Genomic DNA, 25928 nt, shown 5'->3' with positions numbered 1-25928 from the left:
AATGATTTGAATTTTGGCACCAAAAATATTTTGAAACTGTAGGGAATAAATTTCAAGCGTTAATCCCACTAGCTTGAACCTCACTGTGATCATACACTAAAGTACGGTGGCGTCCAAAAGGGAAGAAGATAGAGCAAAATAGTCGCCAACAAGTTTTAGGAACTTGTAAACCGTTCACAGGGTGAAAGGTTACACCCCTTAACGATCCAAGAGATCGTCAACTCCATAAGGTCTAGAACCAAATAAGGGTTCGGGGATGAAGGTACAAATCCAACCTAAAAGAGATTGAACCTGCCCTAATAATAGGCCTCTACTTTATTCTGATTGTATTCATGTGCGCTTTTTAATTAACATGCAATCAATAGGATTAACCCTAAACCTGTTTGTCTATGTTGGTTGAATATTAATGCACAAATAAACTATTATTGGCGATCACTTGAATTATAATCACAATTAACCCTAAACAAGATTATTAAATATCTTATTAAGCGTGATTACAAGTACCAATTCCCTTTAAACATGCAATAAAAGGTGTGATCAAGCAATAATTAATAAATAAGCATCAAGCAACATAATAGTAATCAATATATATCATGACAATAATTATAATCATAATAATAATCATCATAAATAAAATAATCATCATCAAAATAACAATAATAATAATATTCATAATCATCATAAATTATAACAATTATAATCATATTCATGTTAATATTAAAGCATAATAATAGCAAGATCCTAGGCATGATACTAATAAGATTAATAACAAACCCTAGCATGTCACTAAGCAATAAAAATCAAATCTTTAACCCTAACATGATACTAGCAATCATAAATATTAGGAAGAACAAAGGAAGCATCGCAGGAATCATATTTAATATTAAAATTACCCTAGACATGATACTAGGAATATCATAATAACAATGTAAACATGATTTCTACATCATAAATCAATCAAAACCATTAAAGCACTTACTTTGATGCCTCGTACCTCTTTCTAATAACAAAATACACACGTTAGAATCTTCAAGGAAAAATAATAATCAAAACAATTAAATTAAATAATTGAAATAGAGATTTGGGACCAAACCCTTAGAAATTAAAACCTTTCACGTCTAGGGCGAAGGCAACTTCGAATATGGCTAGGTGTATCTAAGTCTTGCGAATGCGGAATTTTGTATTTGAGAAAAGGCTAGTTTAGAAAAAGAGAGAGAGAGAGAGAATAATCAAGAAAATCTTGATGAGAGTTGGTGAAAATTGGTGAATGAAAACGGAGTTTTTAATACGTTATTTATAGAGAAAATCAGCCAAAAAGATAAAATAAATAAAACAGAGTCTGACGCACAAAAAACAGAGCTGGCGCAAACCCTGGCTAACTGGCGCCAGGCACCAACACTAGCGTCAGGCGCCAATGGCTAGCGCCAGGCGCCAGGCCTGGTTCCAGGCGCCAAAGCCTGGGGTCAGGCGCCAAGCCTATTTTTAACGCGTTTTCGAAAATCAGATAAGTTTTCCGTACTGGAGGATAAAATCATATAATTTCCTCGAAAGTGCTATTTAATTTTGATTAAAACTCTGAAAAGTCAACAAAAGTCAATTTATCAATGCTAATTGAATTAGGAATGAAAAGAACCTTCTAGAAGAATCTAGAAGACTAAAACCATTCCTAATTGCATTAGAAATGATAAATCATATTAGGCCCTCCCCTAGATCATTGGGCCGTACATAAAGCTCAAACCGGGCCCAGTTTAGTAAATTGGCCATAACTTCCTCAATATTCATCGGAATTGGGCTTATAATATATCGTTGGAAAGGTCTTTGCAAGGCCCATCCAACTACACTAATATTGGACCCATATCATGGACCAACCAAACTGGATTGGGTGTTTTCTTAAAATAAGTTTTCAAAAACAGAGAGAAGAGAAAAGAAATTAAAACTATCCGTAACACTAGACTTCCCACACTTTCACTTCATTCGATTATGATTCGACGTGAAAGGTACTCATCACTGGGTTTGGTTTTGGGGAGACACAAATGGGTGTCTACAGAAGCCCCCACTTGGACTGAGTTTGGAGAAACGCAAGTTTCGAAAACAAAAGTCAAAGTATCGATAGGGACGGAGAATGATTCAGAACGTTCTGCGATCCTAAACCAATCTTGTAACGCCGATACCTGCAAACTAACGTTAGTTAAACAGATAAAAGAGTTAAGAAACGCGTATCTTGCACCGTCGAGCACACGTCTCTAAAAGTAACCGATTGTTGTTGTATTACTGTTGTTTTGATGACCTCCTGCAAGCTAGAGAATGTCATCCCGCTTGAAAACTGCTACGCCTGTAACTGCTTCCAATTTGGAAGATTGCTTCGCCTGAAACGATCCTCCTCCGCATTGATAATATTCCACGTCCAAGGGAATACTATCGAAGATTGCTTCTCTTGAAACAATCCTCATCCGCATTGATAATATTCCATATCCAAGGGAATACTATCGAAGATTGCTTCTCTTGAAACAATCCTCATCTGCATTGATAATATTCCACGTCCAAGGGAATACTATCAAAGATTGCTTCTCTTAAAACAATCCTCAGTTGTTTGTGACAACTCTCCACAATCTAGGGAACGCCATCTTGCTGCTTGTTTTGACGATCTTCCGCAATCTAGGGAACGCCGTCGATCAATGTTGCTACATCTTGAGCCTTTCTTGAATCATAGCGACAACCTTTCCAATCATAGCAAAAGTCGTCGAAGACCGCCTCATCATGAATCGCCCTTCTCATATCTTGGTGACAACCTCCACAATCTTAGCGAACGCCGTCGAAGACCGCCCATCTCGTGCTATCTTCTCAAATCTTGGGTGACAACCTCCACAATCTTAGCGAATGCCGTCGAAGACCGCCCATCTCGTGCTATCTTCTCAAATCTTGGGTGACAACCTCCACAATCTTAGCGAATGCCGTCGAAGACCGCCCATCTCGTGCTATCTCCTCAAATCTTGGGTGACAACTTCCACAATCTTAGCGAACGTTATCGAAGACCGCTCATCTCGTGTTGTCTTCTCAAATATTTAGTGACAACTTCCACAATCTTAGCAAATGCCGTCGAAAATAACTTTACTTGAAGTCATCCTCGGTTGTTGCGATAATATTCCAAAGAAAATTACCGAAGACCAACACTTGTCGATCTTTAAAGCTCGCTTGAACTTTGCTTCTGCTAAAACCAGTATGTCGGTGTCTCCGTGATGAGCCAATTCTTAGGCGCTTTAAGCTAAGTGAGACGATCTTTCGTCAGGTCGATCACTTATTTGCGGTTGTAATCAAATCGACTACTCAATCATGTCTAATTGCTTATAGGGGCTAACTGGCAAACCAAGGAACCCGAAATTGTTGTTTTGTCGCTGCTGGAATATCTCTAGAGTAGGGTCTTCCCTATTCTGCTGCACCTGTATTTATTTTTTACTATAGAATTTTGTCAATCTCTTTAATTATCTTAGGGTTGACCTAAGGTTTAGCGTTGCTTGACTCATTGACTTGACACGACTCAAGGTATAAACTTGACTCGATGTGATCGACTGACTCGAGGTCGACTCGACTCAAAGTGAAATGACACGTGTGACTCGTGACCCGTGTGTGCATAGTGTTGACTCAATGTGACTCAAAAATGCAAAAAGCAAAAATTTTCCGTCATTTTGTGGAGGGTACCGACTTTCTCCCGAAAAAGAAAGACGCGAAAAAAGAATCGAAAGTGTGAAGATGCATGTTGAATGAGCTTAGTCAAATGTTGTTTGATACTATCTCTCAAGTTTCAAGGATTAACCCATCCTATGCTATCTCAATGGTTGACTCAATGATGAAAGTATTTAGGTAAATTAGGCACGGAGGCTAAGCACTTCATACTTCGTGATGCAATGACAATTATGATTGATTTTGACGAAGCATGCTTCAGCGTTAAGATTTCATGACAAAGGGTTCCTAAGGGAAGTATATTTGGTCATGTATCTGTGATGTGTGTGAAAGTGACACTAAAGTTAGGCCGCAAGGGCTAAGTGTGTGGAAAAATATATTGAAAAGAGTCAAATGGTGGTGACTCTTAGGCTAGGTAAGCTAATGATGTAGTGATCAAGCCCCCAAGTCTAGCTCTAAATGAAAAGGGATGAGCATAGGAGATCCCTTGATATGATTATGGTGTAAGTGTGTGAATGTGAATATGAATGCATGTTTATTACGGCCGCACCTCAATGTGAGGTTGCCTACGTATCCGTTAGGAATCAGGCCGAACGTAGCTCTAGCCGAACCTCGCACAAGTGTGTATACCTCAAAAAGGTCTTTTAAGGGTTGTAACGTGGTTAGGCTAAAGGTTATAGAAGAAGGGGATAGAGGCTCAAGACCCTAGATAAGCCCCCAAGGTGTGCAACCTTGCTTTTGAATCTTTATATTTTTATGCTTGAGTTTCTACTCTTTTTTAGCTCTCTTTTATTTCATTTTAATAACTGTGGGCAATCCCGATCATGCGGTCTATCACTCACTTGGCATTCATGTTTCTCAGGCACAGTACCGAGCACTCGATAAGAGACGCAATCTGAGACGTGTTCTTATCGAAGATATTTTCATATCAAAGACATTGGAACACTTACCCTTTTGTACACTTTTATTATTTTTTGCTATTTTTGCTATTTTAATCTTTTGAATTACTCAAGATTTTTTTTTAGAATTGCATAAGTTACACACCATCCCATCCCAAGGTTAGGTAGATGTAGGTTGAAAAAAGAAAGGTCTATCGTTAGATGAAGCTCAAAGTGGTTTATGAAGAAAGGATTGTAAATTTGAAGGGTGAAAGGAGATATGATGTGGCTACAAGGGGTGCCTTAAATCATTGGTATACCTTGTGCTCAATTTGACATGGATTTTTTTTTATGTAATATAATGAAATGATCATATATAAGGAAATAAATGCTCATTTTTATTAAAGGAAAAGAAAGAATCTACAAAAATTAATCTGAGGGAAAAGAAAAGGTGCCTATGCTAGACTTATTGGGGAAAAGGTAAATAAAAAGAAATAGAAAAAAGAGGTCACGAAATCTTGTCGTTGAAGCTCGCCTCTTGTCTTGTGTTGTTTCCTTTATCATCACTCGCTCTTCTTGTTAACCGGAGGCATGGGAAGCTTGTTATTATCAATCAAATGTTGGATAGCTTCCTTTAGCTTCCAACAGCTCTCAGTAGTATGACCCCTACCTTGATGGTACTTGCAGTGTTCGTCTGGATTCCAACTAGGCAATCTCTTTTCAGGTGCGGGATCTTGAATAGGTCCAATGGGAGTAATGATTCCTTTGGCATGGAGTCGATCGAAGGCAGTATCGTAGCTCATCCAAATGGGGGTGAAGTCTTTCCTTAGTTGCTTCTTAGATCCTTGGTTATCTATGGCTAAAACTTCACTGAGATCAAAGGTACTAACATTGTTACTAGAGTGGGCGTTTTCGGAAGAAGAAGGATTGTCGTTCTTCTTTCCTTTCCAGCCACCGTGGTTACTATTGTTAGTAGCTTTTTGCTTTGCGAGGTCATCTTCGATTTCAATTCCGATGTCATAAACGGCCTTGAAAGTATTCAGATTGTGTTGATATTTTAAATGCTTCGAATACTTCTCTTGAAGATTCTTGATAAACATCCTCACAGATTCCTTTTCGGTGGGGACTTCAATCATCTTGGCGGAAGTTTCCCTCCACTTATTAAAGAAAGAAGTAAAACCTTCATTCTCCTTTTGTCTTAGCATCTCAAGTTGTCTATGGTCGGTTTCAACTTGGATATTGCACTTGTACCTATCAACGAAAGCGTTTACTATCGATTCCCAGGTAGAGGTTTTCTCTTTATCAAGAGAGAAGAACCATTGTTGGCAAACGGTCTCAAGAGATAATGAGAATAGAGAGGGGAAAACCTTCTTATCGATACCCTTAATGTTCATTATGGTTTCGAAAGCTCTTAGATGGAAGTAAGGGTTATTTGTTGCCTTGAATTTTGGGATGTCAGCGGCGTTGAACTTATGCGGAAGAAGTTCCTTGTCCAGCGAGACCCCTTGTGCACTCATGCCCTGAAATTTATAGTCACTAGATAGCTTCCTCAGACTTTCTTGCATGAGGTTCATTTGTTGTTGCTTCACGGGATCATCGACCTTGAGGGTGAGAAGCTTCAGTGTTTCAGTCATGGTAACTAGTTGGTTTCTAAGCTCATCGACTTCTTCTTGAGTTGCCATTATCCTTTTAGCCTTCCTCTTTTGACGAATCGGTTTATCGAAAAGTGAAACTTGAACAAAGAGGTTGTCCTTGATTAATCGCCCTTCTCTCCTCGACCAAGTACTGTGGAAAAGGAATTTGGGGATATTTATTATTAATTATTTGACTCAAACTTTATTCAACATGCAATGGAAGGAGGAAGTGAAGAAAGATGGAATAGGATGTGTAGAAGAAATGGTGTGGATGGAGGGATATGAAGAATTAGGAATAGAATGTACCCCCCAACTCAAATGACGGAAAAAGACCGACTCATGCATGAACCTAAGACATGGTCAGGGTGATGTACTCAAAGTGTGTGCTAAGACTAGTGAGTGTAGGTGACATGTTAAGACTCGTGTCATGACCATGTGGCTAGACTATGTGACTAGACTCAAGCAAAGACTAAGTTAAGACCTCGCGTATATGCATTAAACTTGACAGACTGTGGTATTTTAGTCATAACTTTTTATCTGTGACTCTGATTTGGATGAAACCAACGCCAAATTAAAGATAAACTCGGGGCTACAGATCCATAGGTTGTACGACTCGTAGTTCTTCCTAGAACTCCAGCTATGACCAAAACAAGTTGACGTTTGTGCAGTATACGGGAATAAAAATCTGGGTCGACTTAAAGGAACTAATGACTCTAGACATATTTATTAGCTCAAATTAATTAATTAATTAATTAAACAAAGTCCTTTAGTCATTAATCAGTTTATTAAGTCTTAACACAAGTCAAACAAACGGTTAAGAAAAATCATAATATATATGCACAACAAATAATGCACAATTAGTCAAGTAGGCACAATATGATGCAATGAGTTTGCAACCTAACCATGGCTCTAGTTCTCTAAAGTTCGGGATATGGTTTAGTCAAAGAGGGTCCATGGTTAATTGTCCGGATGCACCGCGCGGAAGCCTAACCGTGAAGGGTTGGCGCGAGTAGATGGGACACCGCGAGTTTTAAAAAAACTCGCTTCCATGGTTTGGTGAATTCAACAATCTCAGATGTACCCTTTGTTGCACGGAGCGTTCAATCGGGTAGATGGAGCATGAATTCCCAGAGGGTTATGTCCATATGTAGAACACATATGGGTTTCAGAAAAGTGAGAAAAAATTCAATCAGGAAGTAGGATCGAGCAAACAATACGAAAAACTGATCGAAATTAGAACGCATATTTCCGGCTCGGTATTGGGGGAAATTGGCGCCAGCAAACAGAGACTGGCGCCAGCTTTTAACTGTAGCGCCTGGCGCCAATACTGGCGTCTGGCGCTACAACTAAAATATTGGCGCCAAGCTCTGGCCCCTGACGCTACTTCCCACATGCCTCAGCAGCTTTCTGTGCTCGATAAAATTTTCCAGTTTCGCGCGGTGTTATTTCAGTCTTAGTTGTGAAAGATATTTCTCAAATTTCCTACGTGTAAAATCCTATGTTTTTAACTCATTACGGATGGTCTTTCCAATGAGATCTTTTTTATGCATATGACAATAATGTTAATCAAAATTACGCACATGAAATACTTAGAACGTTTCGAGTCTCATCCACTCATTCTAAATCATTGCCGAAACAAATTGAGGAATTAAAATAGAAATCCTCCCCAGTGGAGTCGCCAAAAACTGTAGGGAATAAATTTCAAGCGTTAATCCCACTAGCTTGAACCCCACTGTGATCATACACTAAAGTATGGTGGCGTCTAAAAGGGAAAAAGATAGAGCAAAAGAGTCGCCAACAAGTTTTAGGAACTTGTAAACCGTTCACAGGGTGAAAGGTTACACCCCTTAACGATCTAAGAGATCGTCAACTCCATAAGGTCTAGAACCAAATAAGGGTTCGGGGATGAAGGTACAAATCCAACCTAAAAGAGATTGAACCTGCCCTAATAATAGGCCTCTACTTTATTCTGATCGTATTCATGTGCGCTTTTTAATTAACATGCAATCAATAGGATTAACCCTAAACCTGTTTGTCTATGTTGGTTGAATATTAATGCACAAATAAACTATTATTGGCGATCACTTGAATTATAATCACAATTAACCCTAAACAAGATTATTAAATATCTTATTAAGCGTGATTACAAGTACCAATTCCCTTTAAACATGCAATAAAAGGTGTGATCAAGCAATAATTAATAAATAAGCATCAAGCAACATAATAATAATCAATATATATCATGACAATAATTATAATCATAATAATAATCATCATAAATAAAATAATCATCATCAAAATAACAATAATAATAATAATATTCATAATCATCATAAATTATAACAATTATAATCATATTAGGCCCTCCCCTAGATCATTGGGCCGTACATAAAGATCAAACCGGGCCCAGTTTAGTAAATTGGTCATAACTTTCTCAATATTCATCAGAATTGGGCTTATAATATATCGTTGGAAAGGTCTTTGCGAGGCCCATCCAACTACACTACTATTGGACCCATATCATGGACCAACCAAACTGGATTGGCTGTTTTCTTAAAATAAGTTTTCAAAAACATAGAGAAGAGAAAAGAAATTAAAACTATCCGCAACACTAGACTTCCCACACTTTCACTTCATTCGATTATGATTCGACGTGAAAGGTACTCATCACTGGGTTTGGTTTTGGGGAGACACAAATGGGTGTCTACAGAAACATAACTATTTTTTTTAGATTTTGGGTAAGATTTATTATCCATTTATTTTATTTTAAAGACCGGATTATTTATATATTCGGATATTTTAATTACAGCAAAAACTTTATTTTTATTAATTAATTAAAAGGTCTGAAAATTCCCAACAATAGCTAGGAATTTCGAATTTTCTATGTATAGAAAATCTGATTTTCTTGGTTATTTTATTGGTGAATAATTGGTATTTATTTATTTATTTATTTATTTATTTTATACAATAAATATTATTAACATAATTATTTTTAATTCGTAAAAACTAGAAAAATATTTCCATAAATACAATTATGTGGTCCAAAATTTTGAGCTATGGAAGCTCAAAATTTTCAGCCATCCTAGTTGGATTTATGGGGATTTATTTTAGAAAATTATATTTTTAATTATCTCCTTCAAATCTAGTATTTTCCTTAATTCTATTTTTCCATTTCCTAAATATTTTCCCATCATATTTTCCTACCTTTTATTTCCCTTGATTATTCCCCTAGTAATCTTCCTTGCCATATTATTTTTCATGACAACACTTCTTCCATATTTTTATTATACACAATCACCTTAATATCAAAACTTTCCATATTTATTTATTCACTTCTCCAAGTATTTCAATAACTCTTCTTTCATTTTCCTACCATAATTCATGTCCATACTAGCCTATAAATACCCCTTCATTTCATGACCAAACACTTACACCAATTGTCATAATTCTCTCTTATTCTTTTCTCTTATTTTTCTCTCTTTTTCTTTCTCCTTCTTGCGCACCACCACCACCACCTCCACTGCCCCTACCGCAGCCAGCCACCTCCGGCACCCCCTGCCACCGCTCTCCTACTCTTTCTCCTTGGTTTTCTATCTTTTCTTCTTCTCATTTCTTATTTAATTAATTATAATTATTACGGGGGATTTATAAAAATTATTATGACTAGTTTTAATTAAATAAAATCAGATTTTTAATGATATTTATGAGAAAATAATTTAAAAGATTCATGTACATATAGTTGGGGGGTTTTTTTATTTAATTATTGTGATTATTTGTTAACCTTATATTAATTAAGGTTATATTTAATTGTAGGGTGTGTTCAATCAAGGTTCTTGAGTTCTTTTGTGTGGTTTGCTAAGCAATGATCGAGGTACGTTTAGGTGGCTAGACTAGATACCTTTTAAAGTGATTGATTTGAATAGCATGTTTATATGATTTTTATTGGTGATTGAATTAAATTGAGTTGAACTATATGATTTATGAAATAAAGTATGATTTTAATATGCGTTTTAATAAATTGATCTTGATATTATGATTTTATTGAGTTATGGTTTATGAAATAAAAAGTATGATTAAAGAATTGGTTTTAATAAATAAATTAAAGGTTGATTTTATATCATGTATTGATTAATTAAATTATTAATCATGTTTTAAAGGTTTGATTTTTGAAAGCATGTGGAATTTAATAAAAATGAGTTTTGAATTATATTGGAATTATTAAAAAGGATTTATTGAATTATTGAATAATTATTATTAAAGTTTTATAAGCATGTTAGTAATCCCATTATGCGGATTTGGTTTATTTGATAAGGCTTTGGACTTTGTGTGACCAAGTCTTTCCTCAAGAATATCCTTGTAGTATAAGGAGACTAGCTTGGGGGTGTGCACACTTGGGTGAGGAATTTGGATATTTAATGGAATTGGTTTTAAAGAAAATTAGTTTTATTAATTATCATTGAACTGTTGGAAAGGTTGAAATATTGAAATTTGGTTTTGAATCATGAAATGGAATTATTGGTTAATTATTGGAATTGGTTTAAAAAGCATGTTTGCTACTAAATTGAATTTAATTATCTTGCACTTATCATGCTTAGCATATTTTGCTAATTCGTATTTCCTATTTATTTTGGTTTACCATGTTTACCGTAATGGTAAGCAGTGTTGACTAATTTTAGGTGAAGTCAATATGTGAGCATTTGGAGTCCCGCAAATGTCTTCATCTATATTAGGAATGTCGGTTCTTGTTTTTATTTATGAGTACTCATGACAATGGTTACTGTTATGGTTTATTTAATAAAAAAGTATTGAAGTTTTCGCTGCAAAGTATTGATTTTATTTAGTAAGTTGGTAGCCTTGCATAATCACGCTGCGGTAATACGCCTAAATCTATCTCTACAGTATAATTATACGTATTTTTTTCTAGAATTTCCGTAGAGGGAGATTTGGGGGTGTTACAATTGTTCGGTCTTTTAACATGAAAAATGATCCATTTAGACATCGAGAAGAAAACGAGGAAGTTCTTGATCTCGAAGAGCCATATTTAAGTGCAATTAGCGATTTAATGTATCTAGCTAACAATACTAGACCCGACATATCTTTTTCTATGAATTTGTTTGTCATGTATAACAACGCACCAACGAATAGGCATTAGAAAGGAGAAAGACACTATGATATCTACTAGAAACGAAAGATCTTGGTTTGTTTAATCAATCAAGGCAAGGTGCCATCATCATCAAATATGCAGATACTGGATATCTATCAGGCCGATATCTATCAGGCCCACAAAATGCCAAGTCATAAACTGGATATTTTTTCACTTATGGAGGAACTGCAATTTCTGGAAATCAACTCTTCCCTTTCCTGCAGCCAAAAACCGTCGCACGAGCACTAGAACGCATCCCCTTTTCCCCAAAAGCGACCACGATTCCGGCCACTGATGGCCGAAATCGGCCGGTCTAGGCCAATCAGCCCCAAAACCGGCCAATTTCGTCTATTAATGATCGAAATCGTGGCCGTTTTTAGAAGTTAGGGTTTCGTTTTGGACGGAATTACGAGTGTGGGATGAGAGGGGAATGGGTTCCGGCGGTCGGGGGCTGGGGAGGGGAGTGGTTTTTGGTGGTCTGGGCTGGGGGAGGGGTGGGTTACGGTGCCGGCGGGTTGAAGTCGTGCATGTGAGGTGGGGATGCGGTGGTGTGTTTGGGTGGTTGTAGATTTTTTATTTATTTTTTTTTATTTTTTTAACCAATAGTATTACAACAAGTGGTAGTGTGGACCTCACTTAACGGATTCCGTCTAAGAATCCGTTAAGTGGTAGTAAAATCAATTTTCTAAAAAATGTATGATGTTAATATAATTTTTTTTTTTTTTTGGTGTTAAAAACCACTTTCGGGTTATTGACAGGTGTTAAAATCTTCACAAATTTTTATATGTGGCTGGCCACACGGTGTGGCCAGCCACAATTTTTATTTTTTATTTGTTTTTTTAAATACTACAACTCTTCTCTCTCCTTTTTTTCTTAGCTTCTTCTCCAAGCCAAACCATACATCACCAACAACCATATCTCTACTCCACCCATTTCTCTCTCCTCTTTTCTTAGCTTTTTTTTTCAAGTCAAATCACACATCACCAATAACCATATCTCTACTCTACCCATTTTCTCTCTCCTCTTTGCTAAATTGCTGCAATTTAAAGCCCGAAATTGTAGAAATTGGGTGTCAAATTGTTGTGAAAAATTGTGATTAACTATCCTTAAGATCATCAACAACATTTGAACTAGTGAAATCGATGAGAACCAAAGAAATTTGAGCTCGTTTTCTTCGTGGAATCTTAATTAGATCGAACATTCTACGTCAAAAATTATAGGGTGTTACTAGTTTGGCCAGGGGTTACTTGTAGGGTGTTACTGGTTTGGTCAGGGTTTACATGTAGGGTGTTACTGGTTTGGTCAGGGTTTACATGTAGGGTGTTACTGGTTTGGTCAGGGGTTACTTGTAAGGTGTTACTGGTTTTGATCAGGGGTTACTTGTAGGGTGTTACTGGTTTTGGTCAGGGGTTAGGTTACTTGTAGGGTGTTACTGGTTTGGTCAGGGGTTACTTGTAGAGTGTTACTGGTTTGGTTAGGGGTTACTTGTAGAGTGTTACTGGTTTTGGTCAAGGGTTACTTGTAAGGTGTTACTGGTTTGGTCAGGGTTCACTTAGCTTGTAGGGTGTTACTAGTTTTGGTTAGAGGTTACTTGTAGTGTGTTACTGGTTTGGTATGGAGCCTACAAGCAACCCTTGAATAAGTAACAAGTCATCATTGAATAAGTATTTCATATAAGTAACCTTTGAAGTAACTCAAATAAGTAACCCTTGAATAAGTAACTCATACAAGTAATAACCCTTGAATTAACTCATATAAGTAACCCCTGAATTAAAAAAAAAAAAAAAAAAAAAAAAAAAAAAAAAAAAAAGAGTAACCCTTGAAAAAAAATACAAGTAACTCCTGAAAAAAATACAAGTAACTCCTGAAAAAAAAAATACTAGTAACACCTGAAAATACAAGTAACCTTTGAATAAGTAATCCATACAAGTAACCCCTGAAAAAAAAAACAAGTAACTACAAAAAAAAAAAAAAAAAAAAACAAGTAACCCCTGAAAATACAAGTAACCCTTGAATAAGTAATCTATACAAGTAACCCCTTAAAAAAAATACAAGTAACTCCTAAAAAAAATACAAGTAACCCCTGAAAAAAAAATACAAGTAACTCCTGGAAAAAAAAATACAAGTAACCCCTGAAAAATACAAGTAACCCTGACAAAACCAGTAACCCCGTTATGCGCGTGAATAGTAACCCCGTTATATGCACGTCAGACTCCGTTATTTTTACTGACTTAGCAGCAGGCCACACGGTGTGGCCTGCTGCACCAAAAAAGCTCTGTAAAATCTTAAGTTTCTTATTATTTATTTATTTTTATAATTATATTGTATAACTTCTCTTTTTAATTTCAACTTAACTCCCCCCATATTACCATAAAATAAGGAATGAGTAAAAAAAAAAAAAAAAAATCCCTCCCCCCACCAAAAAAAAAAAAATTAAATAATTTCCCCCCCTTAAAGGAGGAAGAATGTATTTTTCTCTTGAATGAGCAACACCAGTTGAGTTTCCAGCAAAAATATAAAAACTTGTCACTTGTCACTTGTCACTTGTCACTTGTCACTTGTCACTTGTTCAGTTGTTCTTTCTCAAACTCAGGCTGTTCTCTGTTGTATTTTGCGCGCTTTCTTCATCTTCTCTAATCCCTGTAATTTCTCTATCTCTCTCTCACCTTTTTTTTTTTTTTCCCCTTTCATTCTCAGTTTCAATTACTATTTTTGCTCTACTACTTTACTGTATTTTGCTTCATTTTCTAATTTTCTCTTTTTTTTAGTCATAGTTTGATTACTGATTGTTTTGTTTAATTCTAGGGTGACGATTTTTTTTCTTTTCTTTCTGGGTTTTTCTGGAATTTTCTGGGGTTTTCTGGTTATTGGTTTAATGGGTTCTTGTATAGTTGAGTATTTGGTGCAATTATATCTCACCTTCTTCAAACCCTCCAATTCTCCATGTAAAAATGAGGTTACTTTATTTTTGGGTGTTTTCTTGATTTTTTTATTAGTTTTTTCTTAATTCAGCAAAATGCAGATAAATATTTTTGAGTATGATATATGTTGATCAGTTCCGTTCCTTTTGTTGCATATTTTTCTGGGTTTGGCTTCATTTTGTTCTTATTGTGAAATTATATTGTAATAATATTATTATGATAATTATTTTCATTAGTTTTTATTTTTACAGTAAGATGGGTTCAATTGCTACATTTAGTTCACTGATTGATTATCTTGTGTTACTAATGAATCTGCCTTACCTTTGGAGGAATGTTACTAAGGCGGTGTTGTTGTTGTTGTTGTTTCTATACAGACCCTCTATAGTGTTTCATATGTGGACTGCGCTGAGTCTTGTTTTTGTTTTAACTTCTTCAATTGGATTGCGCCGAGTCTTGTTTGTGTTTAAATTTCTTCAATTGGACTGCGCTGAGTTTTGTGGTTAAAAACATCCTGCTATATCTATTTTCTACTCCAGTTTTTATGCATTAGCATGCAATACATAATTCAACTTCGGTTATAGCGAAATTGATGTGAAAGTGTTATGAAGAATTTGCTGAAGGTTAATAGAGGCTTGAAATAGTTAAGTGCATTGATCTGGATGAGTTTGAGTCCTTAATTATAATTTGTTGTACCATGTGATCAGTGCTAGGACTAGGAATATATATTGGATTATAGGCAAGCCCTCATAGGTGTTAAACCTTTCGGAAATTTGGAATCGCATTGTTTCTAAACATTATGTTGAAATTTTGCAATTTTGTTTAGAGTGGGCTTGAAATAGTTGAGTGTATTGACCTTGATGAGTTTGAGTCCTTAATTATAATTTGTTGTTCCATGTGAACAGTGCTAGGACTAGGAGTATATATTGGAGTACAGGCAAGCCTCATAGGCGTTAAACTTTTTGGAAATTTGGAGTCGCATTGTTTCTAAACAGGATGTTGGAATTTTGCAATTTTGTTTAGAGTGGGCTTATTGCGAGATTGGATTAGGAAATTAAATTATACTGTGAAGACTAAATAAAATGCTTTTCTAGGGAAATGAATTCTTCTCTTGTAAGGTTCCTTAGCTTTAAAGATTTACGTCTTCATTCACATTTGAAATGCTGATCTTGGTTGAGAAGACATTTTGCTTGCATGGGCCATGTGAGAAATGGAATCTGATCATTTGGTGCTCAACTTGAGCCTCAAAATTTTGTTATTCCCTATCCCACCCATGACATCAGATGTCACATTTAGTTCTGTGCTATTATCTTTACTTTCATTGTGTGGCCTCAATCCTGTTATGAAGTTTATGTTATACGTATTAGCAAAAGTATGCTGGAAACTAATTCTATTATACATCCATCCCTTCTTAAGTTTGTTGCATGTGGAAGACTGGTTTTGTATTTTTCTTGGTGCTTGTTGCTTTGTCATTTTCCATTACGGATGGTTATTTATGATGATCATGTTAGCCGACCTATAATCATTATGGGATAAGACTTTGTTGTTGTTGTTGTTGTTGTTGTTGCTTTGTCATTTTGCTTACTTTGTTCATTGTAGCTGATCAGCTGACATGTGAAATGAATTTGAGCTTCATTTCTCTCCCTAATTTTCAGGATGGGTACTGGGAAAAAACCACAAGTGTCTCCTAGAAATTTGAAACCTGCTTTGTTAGGCGGTGTTATATTTGGTTGCACAGATTCGACGATCAATGAATGTCTTACTAAGCAGCTCTTTGGTGGGTTATTTTTCACTACAGTTCTATATTTTGAAAAGTTGTAATTTATAAAAACCTCTTAGTTTGCACGAACTTTCATTGCCCATGTGTGTGGCGATTATACATTGCTACTTTCTGTCTTAATTTCTCGTTTTATTTTCTTAAAAGAAAATAAAAGTATAATACCATGGGACACTGATGCTTCAAGTAATCTATTTTGTCATGTGTTTTTCAGAGTCTATTTGGCGCATTTATATGTATCCTGAGAGTTTACCTAGGTCATTTAGCACATGTAGATTTGATTCTTTACCCAAAATTCTTTTTTTTTCTTGACAGGTTTGCCTGCTCAGCATTTTGTGTATGTCAAGAATATTCATCCAGGTTTGCCCTTGTTTCTATTCAACTACAGTAAGAGGCAACTTCATGGTATCTTTGAGGCTGCTAGCCCTGGTCAAATGAATATAAATCCATATGGTTGGACGAAAGATGGTTCAGAGAGAACAATGTTCCCTGCTCAGGTATTACAAGCTGCTTGCAGCCATTCTGTATCTAGAGATAAGTGAGATGTGATACTGTCAGATGGAGTTTTTTTTATCTTTAACTTCACCCTCTAGGTAATTATTGTGTGTGTGTGTGGTTTTTTTTTTTCTTTTTTAATATATAGGTCCAAATCTATGTCAAAAATAATTGCCATCCCCTGGTGGAGAATCAATTTATGTCAATCATTAAGGGGAATTATTATACTCACTCCCATTTCCGGTTTGAGCTAGACCATGCTCAAGTCAGCAAGTTAATTGCTCTGTTTTCAACCCAAGTGGTTGCACCATCTGCCACAATGCCCAAATCTACAGGAATCTGGCAGATAGTACATCAAAATCCATCAGAACCAAGGACTAGAGGAAATGTTGATCCAACTCCTTGCAGTGAGTCAAATGGCTATTCAGGTCTCTCAGGTCCTTCATGCCTTGACGAAATTCCCCAGCGAATAGGAGCTGATATTGAGGCAACGGAAAAGAATGAAACAGAGCTGATATATGTGAAATTGCAAAAGTTGGCTGCGAATTGCGAACCTTTAGACTCCTGCCCCACAAGTGAGGTTCAGGAGTTTGGAATTAACAACAATATGCATGATGAGTATGATGATTCAATCGAAGGCAATAGGGTTCAAGAGGAGAATCTGAAGGAGAACTCTTTATTACCCTCAGATTTACAGTCTATTATAGCTGAGGTTATTTATGATTCAATCATTGAAATAATTATAAACAATTTTTAAGATAAGTCTGCATAGATTGATTTTCTTGTCTTGTATGTAGTTACAAGAGCTGAAGGCTTTCAAGCAAGAAGCTATTGATAACCAAAAGAAGCTGGTAATCACTTCTGTTCACCTTTTTTTTTTTTTTTTTTTTCTTTTCTTTTCTTTTTTTGCATTGTCTTTGTCTTTAAATTCTGTGATCTTAATTGTGAATGGCTTATTTATACTTAGTCTTGCACACTCCCTCCCTGATCTTATTTGTGGATGCCTTATTTATATCTAGTCCCTCACACTTCCTCCCTTTAAATTATGTTTTGGAAATTTGGAGTATATGGTTGTATGATCTGTTAAGTAATTTGACGTTGTACTTGTGGACTAATTTAACAAACTCTTGAGGTAGTTATGATCTTATCATAGTTTCTTAGCAGATACTCAGATCATTATTGATGAGAGAAGAGTATTTTTACCTGTAAACCAGTGCAGCTTTTGCTATACATTTCCTTACTAGTCTTTTTAGCCTTGTATACAATTTTTGTAAGTTAATACCTATTAGATGGCTAAAGAATCGTGATTTTTGCACAGGGCTATCCTTCTTTCTGTAAGTCTCTCCCGTTTCTTTTTTTAATGGTATTCTTGTTCTCACAGCTTTCAAAAGTCCAGCAATTACAAGATCGTTGTACAAGGCTAGAGGCCTTGTCTAACCAGTCAGAGACATATGCACATGGAACAATGGAGTTTAGCAGTGAGCAGCTTCTGGACCCAAATGATTCGATTTTTCTAGTAGGTGGTTTTGATGGGGAATCATGGCTAGCATCACTTGACTCCTACTCTCCATCAAAAGATATAATTAAATCTCTGAGACCAATGAGCTCTGTTCGTTCACATGCCTCTCTTGCAATGTTGAATGGTGATCTTTTTGTAATTGGTGGTGGGAATTCTGGTTTATGGTATAATACAGGTATTAAGGTATTTTATGCTCTCCTTTTTTTGTGTGTGTTTCCCTTGCAATACTCCTATTAATATATCACTTTGTTTGGATGAAGTTGAATCCTACAATCCTGTAAACAATGATTGGACATCACTTCCTTGTTTGAACAAGCAAAAGGGGGGCTTAGCTGCAACTACGTTGTATGACAAAATATTCGCAATTGGTGGTGGAAATGGTATTCACTGCTTTTCTGATGTGGAGATGTTTGATATAGATGTTGGACGATGGATATCTGCTAGATCAATGCTGCATAAGGTGAACTTGCTTCTTGTCCCTTTATTTAGTATTATAGATCCGGATCTGTTTGATTGTGAATTAGACTGAAGGAACTTGTTTTAGTTGTTACCTGTGGAATGCTTATAACTAGGGTGGAAGGTCTGGAACTTGTGTAACTAGCACCCTATTTGTGCTGAAACATGTGCTTTCAGATGAAACTGTGAAGTGTGTGAGAGTCTTCCTGTAGTCCACTCTGTGCATGTGCATCGCTGGGTGGGGGTGAAAGAGTTTTAATACACAAATTGACCAGTAAATTAATTTTAGTATGTTACTTGCATTCAACTCATTAGCCAATTGTCACCAATTCAACTTCATGTGCTATATACAATATGATTTAAGTGATCTAAGATTTCATAATAATTACTTTAATTTCCCATTTATGAACTTGTTATTTGAAAAACTTAAATTTTAAGGTGAAAAAGAACATTACCTAAACAGTGAGTCAGTGATTGCTATCATAGACTTCATAGTGACATTTGCATGTTGCATCTGAGCTTCAATCAGAATGCTTACTTCAAATTTAATTCAAACTGTTGTACAGTTATTAAAAACTTAATGGTAGATTCATTCCTTTATTGTTATGAGAATTCTGTCAATAAATCTTTTGTAGAGATTTGACCTTGCAGCAGCGGACCTTCATGGTGCCATTTACGCTGTTGGTGGCTATGATGGGAGCGAGTATTTGAGGTATTGTACCTACTACGCCCTCTTTATTATGTTTCTCACATGTGAGTGGAGAACTTTATGACCTGTTTTTGGTAGTCCATTATGGTCCTAAGTGAAGTATATTGAATACTTTGATTCCATTGTTCATAGAACATAATTGCTTGAGTTGATCTGTCTGCCAGAAGATTTGCCTTATCCATATCAAACATTTATATTCAAATATATATCCTCAAATTTAGCCAGTGCCTCGGGACCTTAATTAGTGAACTTAATTGAAGGGGCAATCAAAGTTACTCTGTGAAATATGTCTAGCTAGTAGTTATTTCTTTAGAGGAAATAACTCATAAGATTTGATAGAAGCAGTCTCACTTTATTTTGCCTGCATGTAACACTCCTTCTGGCCTAGAAGAAATTATGCAACATAATGCTAGGAAAACACACACAAGCTTAATCGAGAAATAGCCAAACTGATGATATGATGTATTGCTTAGTTGCTAACCAATTCTTACTATATTACCCCCAAACCCACTAACAACCTCATAACAGAATTCCAGCTCATCATCAAGTTGCTGGAGAATTCTTTTTGGCCTTCCTGCAAGCATAAGTAATTATGGGCCTGGGCTGACCCCTTGCACATAAATTTGTTTTGGCTCAATTTCAAGGATCTTATCACTTAAAATCCCTTTGCCCCAAGCAAGTTTGGATGTACTGAGGATATATATATCTCCCAAAGCTTCCCTTTTATACCATCACTTCTGCTAAAACCTTTTTAATTCAAATGTTTGTTTACTTTTGTACCATTTCACTCTATGAAATGTTAATGCCATCAAAATTAAGCGAGAAGCACTGAAGCAGTATGTTTCATCGTGCAAAATCTTTTTAACTTAATTCTGGAGGTGGATAGAAGTATGTCAGGGTTAGAGGTGCACTTTCTCTTTGATAGAAGGGGTATAATGTCATGAGCTTTCAGTCCCCTAACAGCTTATATTGATGATGAAATTAGAGAATAAGAGTAAGAAATCTTTTTTTTTTTTTTTTTTTTTTTTGTATTGGTAGGAGAAGGGAACATTTTGACAAAATTCGTTTTCTCCAAACACAGTGTGAACATTCAACAACCATGACACCCCCCCCCCCTCTTCCCCCTTTCTCTCCTCCATATTGGGCATGTTTTGTCTCCCTTTTAATTTTATTTTTATAAAATTTTTTTTGAAGACCTTCACATCTTGGCTAATGTGGTTGTCCTAGAAATGTTATTTGGCCTTTTATTGGGGAGGTACTATTATGTTGCTATGTTACCTGTTGCAAATTATGGAGCATAAAGCTGTGGCAGGGCTGGGTGGTATGAAGGCATGACTATTACTGATCTTATTTGACACAGAACAGAGAGAAGGAATATAAATTTAAGAGGGAGGGTGGTAATGATAATAAAGGGGAGATCACAGGAGGCTATGTGGACAACAATTTCTTGTTTTTTTTTTTTTTTTTTTTTTTTTTTTTGAGAGGCGGGGGGGGGGGGGGGGGGGTGGGGGGAGGGGGTAGAGACGTAGAATGAGGCGAGAGCTCTTACCAATATGGTATCTAAAGGGGGAGGGATGAGAAGGTTGAGTTTGACAAAGAAATGCTGAGGAAAGGGTGGGGACTGGGGAGTAAAAAGAATTTTTATTGTATAGTTAAACAAGTTACATGATGGTAATTGCTGTTTCTCATTTACTATTATTCATGTTAAGTGTTTGTTCTTAATATTATTTATTTCCCACGCTTTCTAATGTTTGAATTGGCATTCTACGTGCACCCGTCCTACTTTTCCTTTACTTATTTTTTTTTCGTACTTCTTAGCTAATTCTATGCTTCTATTGTCAGTTCTGCCGAACGATTTGATCCAAGAGATCATTCTTGGAGCAGACTTGAAAGCATGAAATCAAGAAGGGCCTGTCATTCATTGATTGCACTGAATGAAAAACTGTAAGGAGAATATTTTTTTTTTTTTTCTTTCTTTCTTTTTTTTTTTTAAGTTATCGATTTATTTATATATAATTATTTTTGCACCTTATTCTTTTAATATTATACTCCCTCTATCCCGGAAAGAACGACCCTTTTGGGCTGATTTCGCGAGTATTAAGAAAGTGAAAAAGATAGTAATAAAAGTACATCGGAAAGTGAAATTCACATGAGATTTGCAAAAAAGTATAGAGATAAAGTAATAAAAGTACATGGAAAAACAAAATTTACATGGGGAAGCTAACTTTGCACAAATATTATTGCAAATTGGAGAGTATTGTAATGCAAATGGGATGATCATTTTGGGACTAGATTTAGGCCATAAGGGTCATTCTTTCGGGGATGGAGGGAGTATTTAAAGTATGAATTTGTTTTTCCAATTAGTCGCCTTTCAAAATGTTTTGTCATTGTACACTTTGCTGATGTTTCTGGGAACTAGCAGTAATAAGTTACAATAATGTACACATAACATTCTGTTTTACTCCCTCCGTTCCCATTTAATTGATTCATTGGCAGGGAGTTTAAGAAATGTTTGAGTGGGGTAGTTTATTGAATTGTTTATTGTAAAGTTAAGTCAATGTAATACTATTTTATTCGTAGAAAACTAGAAATAGTGCATGGGCCATTGTAAAGTGAAGCTTGTGGAATGTTTGAGTTGGGGTGAGGATTATTTTAATATAAACCTTAAAAGCGATGGGTCATTGTGTAAGATAGAAAAACAATTAAATATTAGTAGGTCCTTGCCATTTTAGTAATATGTCAATGATTCATGAACGACCAAAAGAGGGAACTGTGTCAATTATTTAGGAATGGAGGGAGTATACTGGATCTTAAGCACATTAACATTCGAAGTAAGGTACCAATGTATTCTCATGTAGAGCTTACTGGTACATGTGATTGCAAGAATGTAAGATGGCATATATCTCATGAGAGAGATGTACTTATATGAGCATAATATGCGGTAGTATGAAGAGAAGGTGTGGGCGTGTTGCTAATAGACCTTGAAACAGTAAAACAAGGTTATTTTTCCTTCCAGTTTAGTTCGTCCCCCCCCCCCCCCCCCCCCCCCCTTTTTGAAGGGAAGCGACTAATATACAAAGCATTTTCTTCTCTTATACAGAGTACTAAAGCAATAACCACTCTTTCATTTTGTTTTCCCTTTCAAAATTCCTTATCAAATCAACCTATATAAATGATGGCATGAAAAATATAGGAAAACAGTTATTGAGTACGGAGTATAAGATAATAAATGTGCTTTGGAAACAAAGTTATCTTTTTTTTTTCAAAGCACATATATTGATATTATGATATATATATATTGTATTCTGTATTTATATTATTATAAGTCCCAATCTTTTAAAAAAAGTTATTTTATATATTCAGTATAATTTGAGAACCCGATTGCTCGGAAATTATCTAGTACTCTCTCCATCCAAAATTAGTTGACTTTTTTTTAACTTTTGAAACTATTCACAAACTCTAGTTTGATTAGCTTTTGTGATTTATAGATAAATAAATAATTAATTAATTAAAAAAACATAGTCATGTAAGATCTTGTTATATTGCTCTCAAATTCTCAAAGAGTGCCCAGTTAATTCCCCATATAAACAAATTTGGGGGTATAATCGTCTTTTCAAGTACTAGCATAGGGGTACATGCGTCTTTTCATGTAGTAGTTGAGGGGTACATGTATAATTTTTTCACCAAACAGTAAAAGCAAGTTGCAAACAGTAATTAGACACCTCACCGAACAGTAAAAGCAAGTTGCAAACAGTGATTAGACACCTCACCAAAAGTACTAAACAAATGACCACACTTTTCAATATATTTATAGAAATGCAACCAGATTAACAAAATTTCGTTTATCTGTTTATCTGGCACATAAACTTGTATTTGCCGAATTCTCAATATGTATATTCTTTTTTTTTTTTTTTTTTTTGACACAATCAATATGTATATTCAAACTATAATATTTTTTTTACTTGTTGATAATTAGAAATATTTGTTCAAATAATAAAAAATTAGAAATATCAAAGCTGGTGATGATTAGTAAGCTATGCGCTATCACTGGATGCCTATTGCCCTATACAATGAGATTGTGATAGAGATAAATAAACAATGCTTTTTATTAAACTCTGCAGTAAAGATTAAAATGCAAGGAACTCTTTTAACAGGTATGCTATTGGTGGTTTTGATGGAAGAACTATGGTAGCCAGTGTTGAAGTATTTGACCCTCGTCGAGGGACCTGGATGAGTGAGGCACCAATGAACCACTCAAGGGGATATTCAGCAGCTGTTGTATTGAGTGATAGGATATATGCAATTGGGGGAATGGGAGGAAATGAGAACGTTCTGGATAAGGTGCATTCCCTTCTCTTTCTTCCTCATTCTACAATATCTATTACTAGTAGTTTCCCTGTAATGAATTTTGTTTCTTGCTGGAATTTTGTTTCTTCCTCATTCTGTAGGTTGGTCATGTCTGTGCTCACCTATATGCCTTTTCTTCTCTAATTTATTTACACTTGTATATGATTTGTCATGAAATGTGATAACAGGTCGAGCGATACCAGGAAGGTCTTGGTTGGCAAGTGACAAACCTCAAGGCTGTGGGGAAAAGGTGCTTTGCTCCAGCTGTAGTCGTACAGCTTGCGCATTGAAAGGGCTAGGAGATTTTAAAGCTAGAATATCAGAGGGGCTGGTTCATTAAAGCTTACTGTAATTTTGTTTATAGGAGGTACAGTGTAACTGTTAATCCACTTTTGTACAGAGCTTCTTGCAGAATAGAGAAACAAAATCCAGCTATTCTCTCTGGTCTCAGCTATGTTTTTGTAAATTGGAGGTACATATGATTGATATGAATCTTCATACACGTATAGCGACAGATATATAGGAATCAACACAGCCAAAGATGGTAGGCTGATGTTCATTAGTGTTTTTCTTTATGAATAACTCGGTCAGCTAACGATGGTTCATTATTATCCATTGTCTCGTGTACTGTTGACAGTCATAGGGGCAGGCATAATAGGCCTCGGGTTTATGACGCAGAGAGTAAACCAGAATGGCAGGGGAAAAAACATATGTTGCCACACGTTTTGATTAATGGTAATCCTTTAAAAAAAATTGAGCATAATACTGTAATCCGTGACACTTGATCCCACCCCAATATTTTTGAAAATGCCTTTCATTTGATTTTTCAAGCGAAAAGTGTAGTTGTGTACCCTACATAGACAAATGTTTTTATTGGCTGATATAGTTGGCCCACTTGATCCCACCCCAATATTTTTGAAAATGCCTTTCTGAAAATTTTGCAAATGAAAAATTTGAATTTCGAATTCATAATTTGAAAATAATTGTACTTTTGGTGGTGAATATTTGCGAGAAGAGACTTAAGAGGGGCGACAATGGTGGCTTTAAGGTGAGGGTCGGCGGACGGTGGCTTTAAGGCGATGGTCTACGACGGTGGCTTTAAGTTGAGTAAAGTGGCTTTAAGGCGAGGATGGACGATGGTGGCTTTAAGTTGAGTAAAGTGGCTTTAAGGCGAGGATGGACGACGATGGCTTTGAGGCGAGGGTGGACGATGGTGGCTTTAAGGTGAGGGTGGACGACGGTGGCTATAAGGTGAGTAAGGTGGTTGAGAGGAAATGAAGAGTCGATGGTCGACTTATTGAGAAATTGATGTGGTTTAGAGTATGAAATGAGGGTCGGTGAAATCATAGGTTATGTGGTCCATAAGATGGTCTAACTAGAACAATGGATGGTGAAATAAAAGGTATTGACGAGCGAGCGAAAGAGACGACGGTGACCAAGTGTATTTTTGTAGTGTTAAAATTGTTTTGAAAATTTTTGTAATTCATCATTTGTATTATTTTAGTATCAAAATTTATTGTTTTAGGAGTATATGTATTATATTAGTGTGAAAAAAAATGTTTCATTTTCAAAATTAATATCAAAGTCTTAGTTGTAGTATAATAAATGACAAAAAATGTTATGATGTATTCACTTTTGTTAATGTAATTCTTAGATGTTGTTGTATAATATGTGATTTTCAACTTGAAAATGAAAAGAGTTTGTGAATGTAGTTATGTAGATAACAATTAGTGAATTTAGAAAAGTTAATTGTTGTAGATCTTTCCGTAGATGAAATCTCTTTAACTATAGTAATTGAAAACATTTGAGAAGAAATAGTGGGTATTAGGGGTGTCTTGTTCGATTTTCGGTTTGGATTAAGACCAAATTCAATCCGATCCGAAATATAATTAGGTTTTTCATTTTTCAATCCGACTCGATCGGAATTACTTTTTCAATCCAATCCGAATTAAAATTCGGTTATTTGAATCTGATATGAAAATCCGAATTAAAATACTTTAATTTATCTTCTTTAATAAATAGACTAATACGATAATATAAATTAAAAATGCAATTATAAAAATAATATTTTGTCCAATACAGTACTTAAAAATAATATTTAGTTCAGCTCCTAATTTCCTTCTCTTATAAAATATTTATTCGAGTTCAGTTCAGTTCAGTTTAGTTCAGTGCAGCTCTAATAAGTTCAGTTTAGCTGATTTCAGTCAATGAGAACAAACCCTTAGTGTAATATATAAAACCATTGAACTTATTTTACCTAATTAGAATTTATTGTAACTTACTAGACCATATTTTACCTATTGAAACTTAGGGTCTAAATTGTTCACCTTATTCTAAGTTATATAAGGCGTATTAATGTTTAAGGGGGTATTCT

At 35.5% G+C, this 25928-nt stretch overlaps 1 protein-coding gene across 2 annotated transcripts; it reads left to right on the top strand.

Moving 5' to 3' along the window:
- The first annotated feature begins 13875 nt into the window (after positions 1-13875).
- Positions 13876-24329, top strand: LOC145596834 (uncharacterized). Of its 2 annotated transcripts, none has more exons than XM_081653029.1 (11): positions 13876-13975; positions 15907-16028; positions 16344-16525; positions 16672-17235; positions 17321-17374; positions 17905-18217; positions 18303-18502; positions 19134-19210; positions 21050-21151; positions 23362-23548; positions 23743-24329. In XM_081653029.1, the coding sequence occupies exons 2-11, from the start codon at positions 15908-15910 to the stop codon at positions 23842-23844; spliced, it is 1902 nt and encodes a 633-aa protein (XP_081509155.1). In that variant the 5' UTR covers positions 13876-13975; position 15907; the 3' UTR covers positions 23845-24329. The 2 variants fall into 2 exon arrangements, with proteins under 2 accessions (XP_081509155.1, XP_081509161.1); XM_081653035.1 differs by having other exon boundaries at positions 13896-13946.
- The last annotated feature ends 1599 nt before the right edge of the window (positions 24330-25928 follow it).

This window comes from Chenopodium album, chromosome 2 (assembly GCF_948465745.1).
Source record: "Chenopodium album chromosome 2, dcCheAlbu1.1, whole genome shotgun sequence".
Taxonomy (NCBI): domain Eukaryota; kingdom Viridiplantae; phylum Streptophyta; class Magnoliopsida; order Caryophyllales; family Amaranthaceae; genus Chenopodium; species Chenopodium album.
Note: the sequence above shows the minus strand (reverse complement) of the source record. Positions and strands in the feature narration are given on the sequence as shown.

Coding starts and splice junctions, on each gene's coding strand:
- LOC145596834 (XM_081653029.1), top strand. CDS start 15,908: ATGGGTACTGGGAAAAAACCACAAGTGTCTCCTAGAAATTTGAAACCT. Junction 16,029..16,343: donor TCTTACTAAGCAGCTCTTTG/GTGGGTTATTTT, acceptor TTTTCTTGACAG/GTTTGCCTGCTCAGCATTTT. Junction 21,152..23,361: donor ATTGCACTGAATGAAAAACT/GTAAGGAGAATA, acceptor CTCTTTTAACAG/GTATGCTATTGGTGGTTTTG.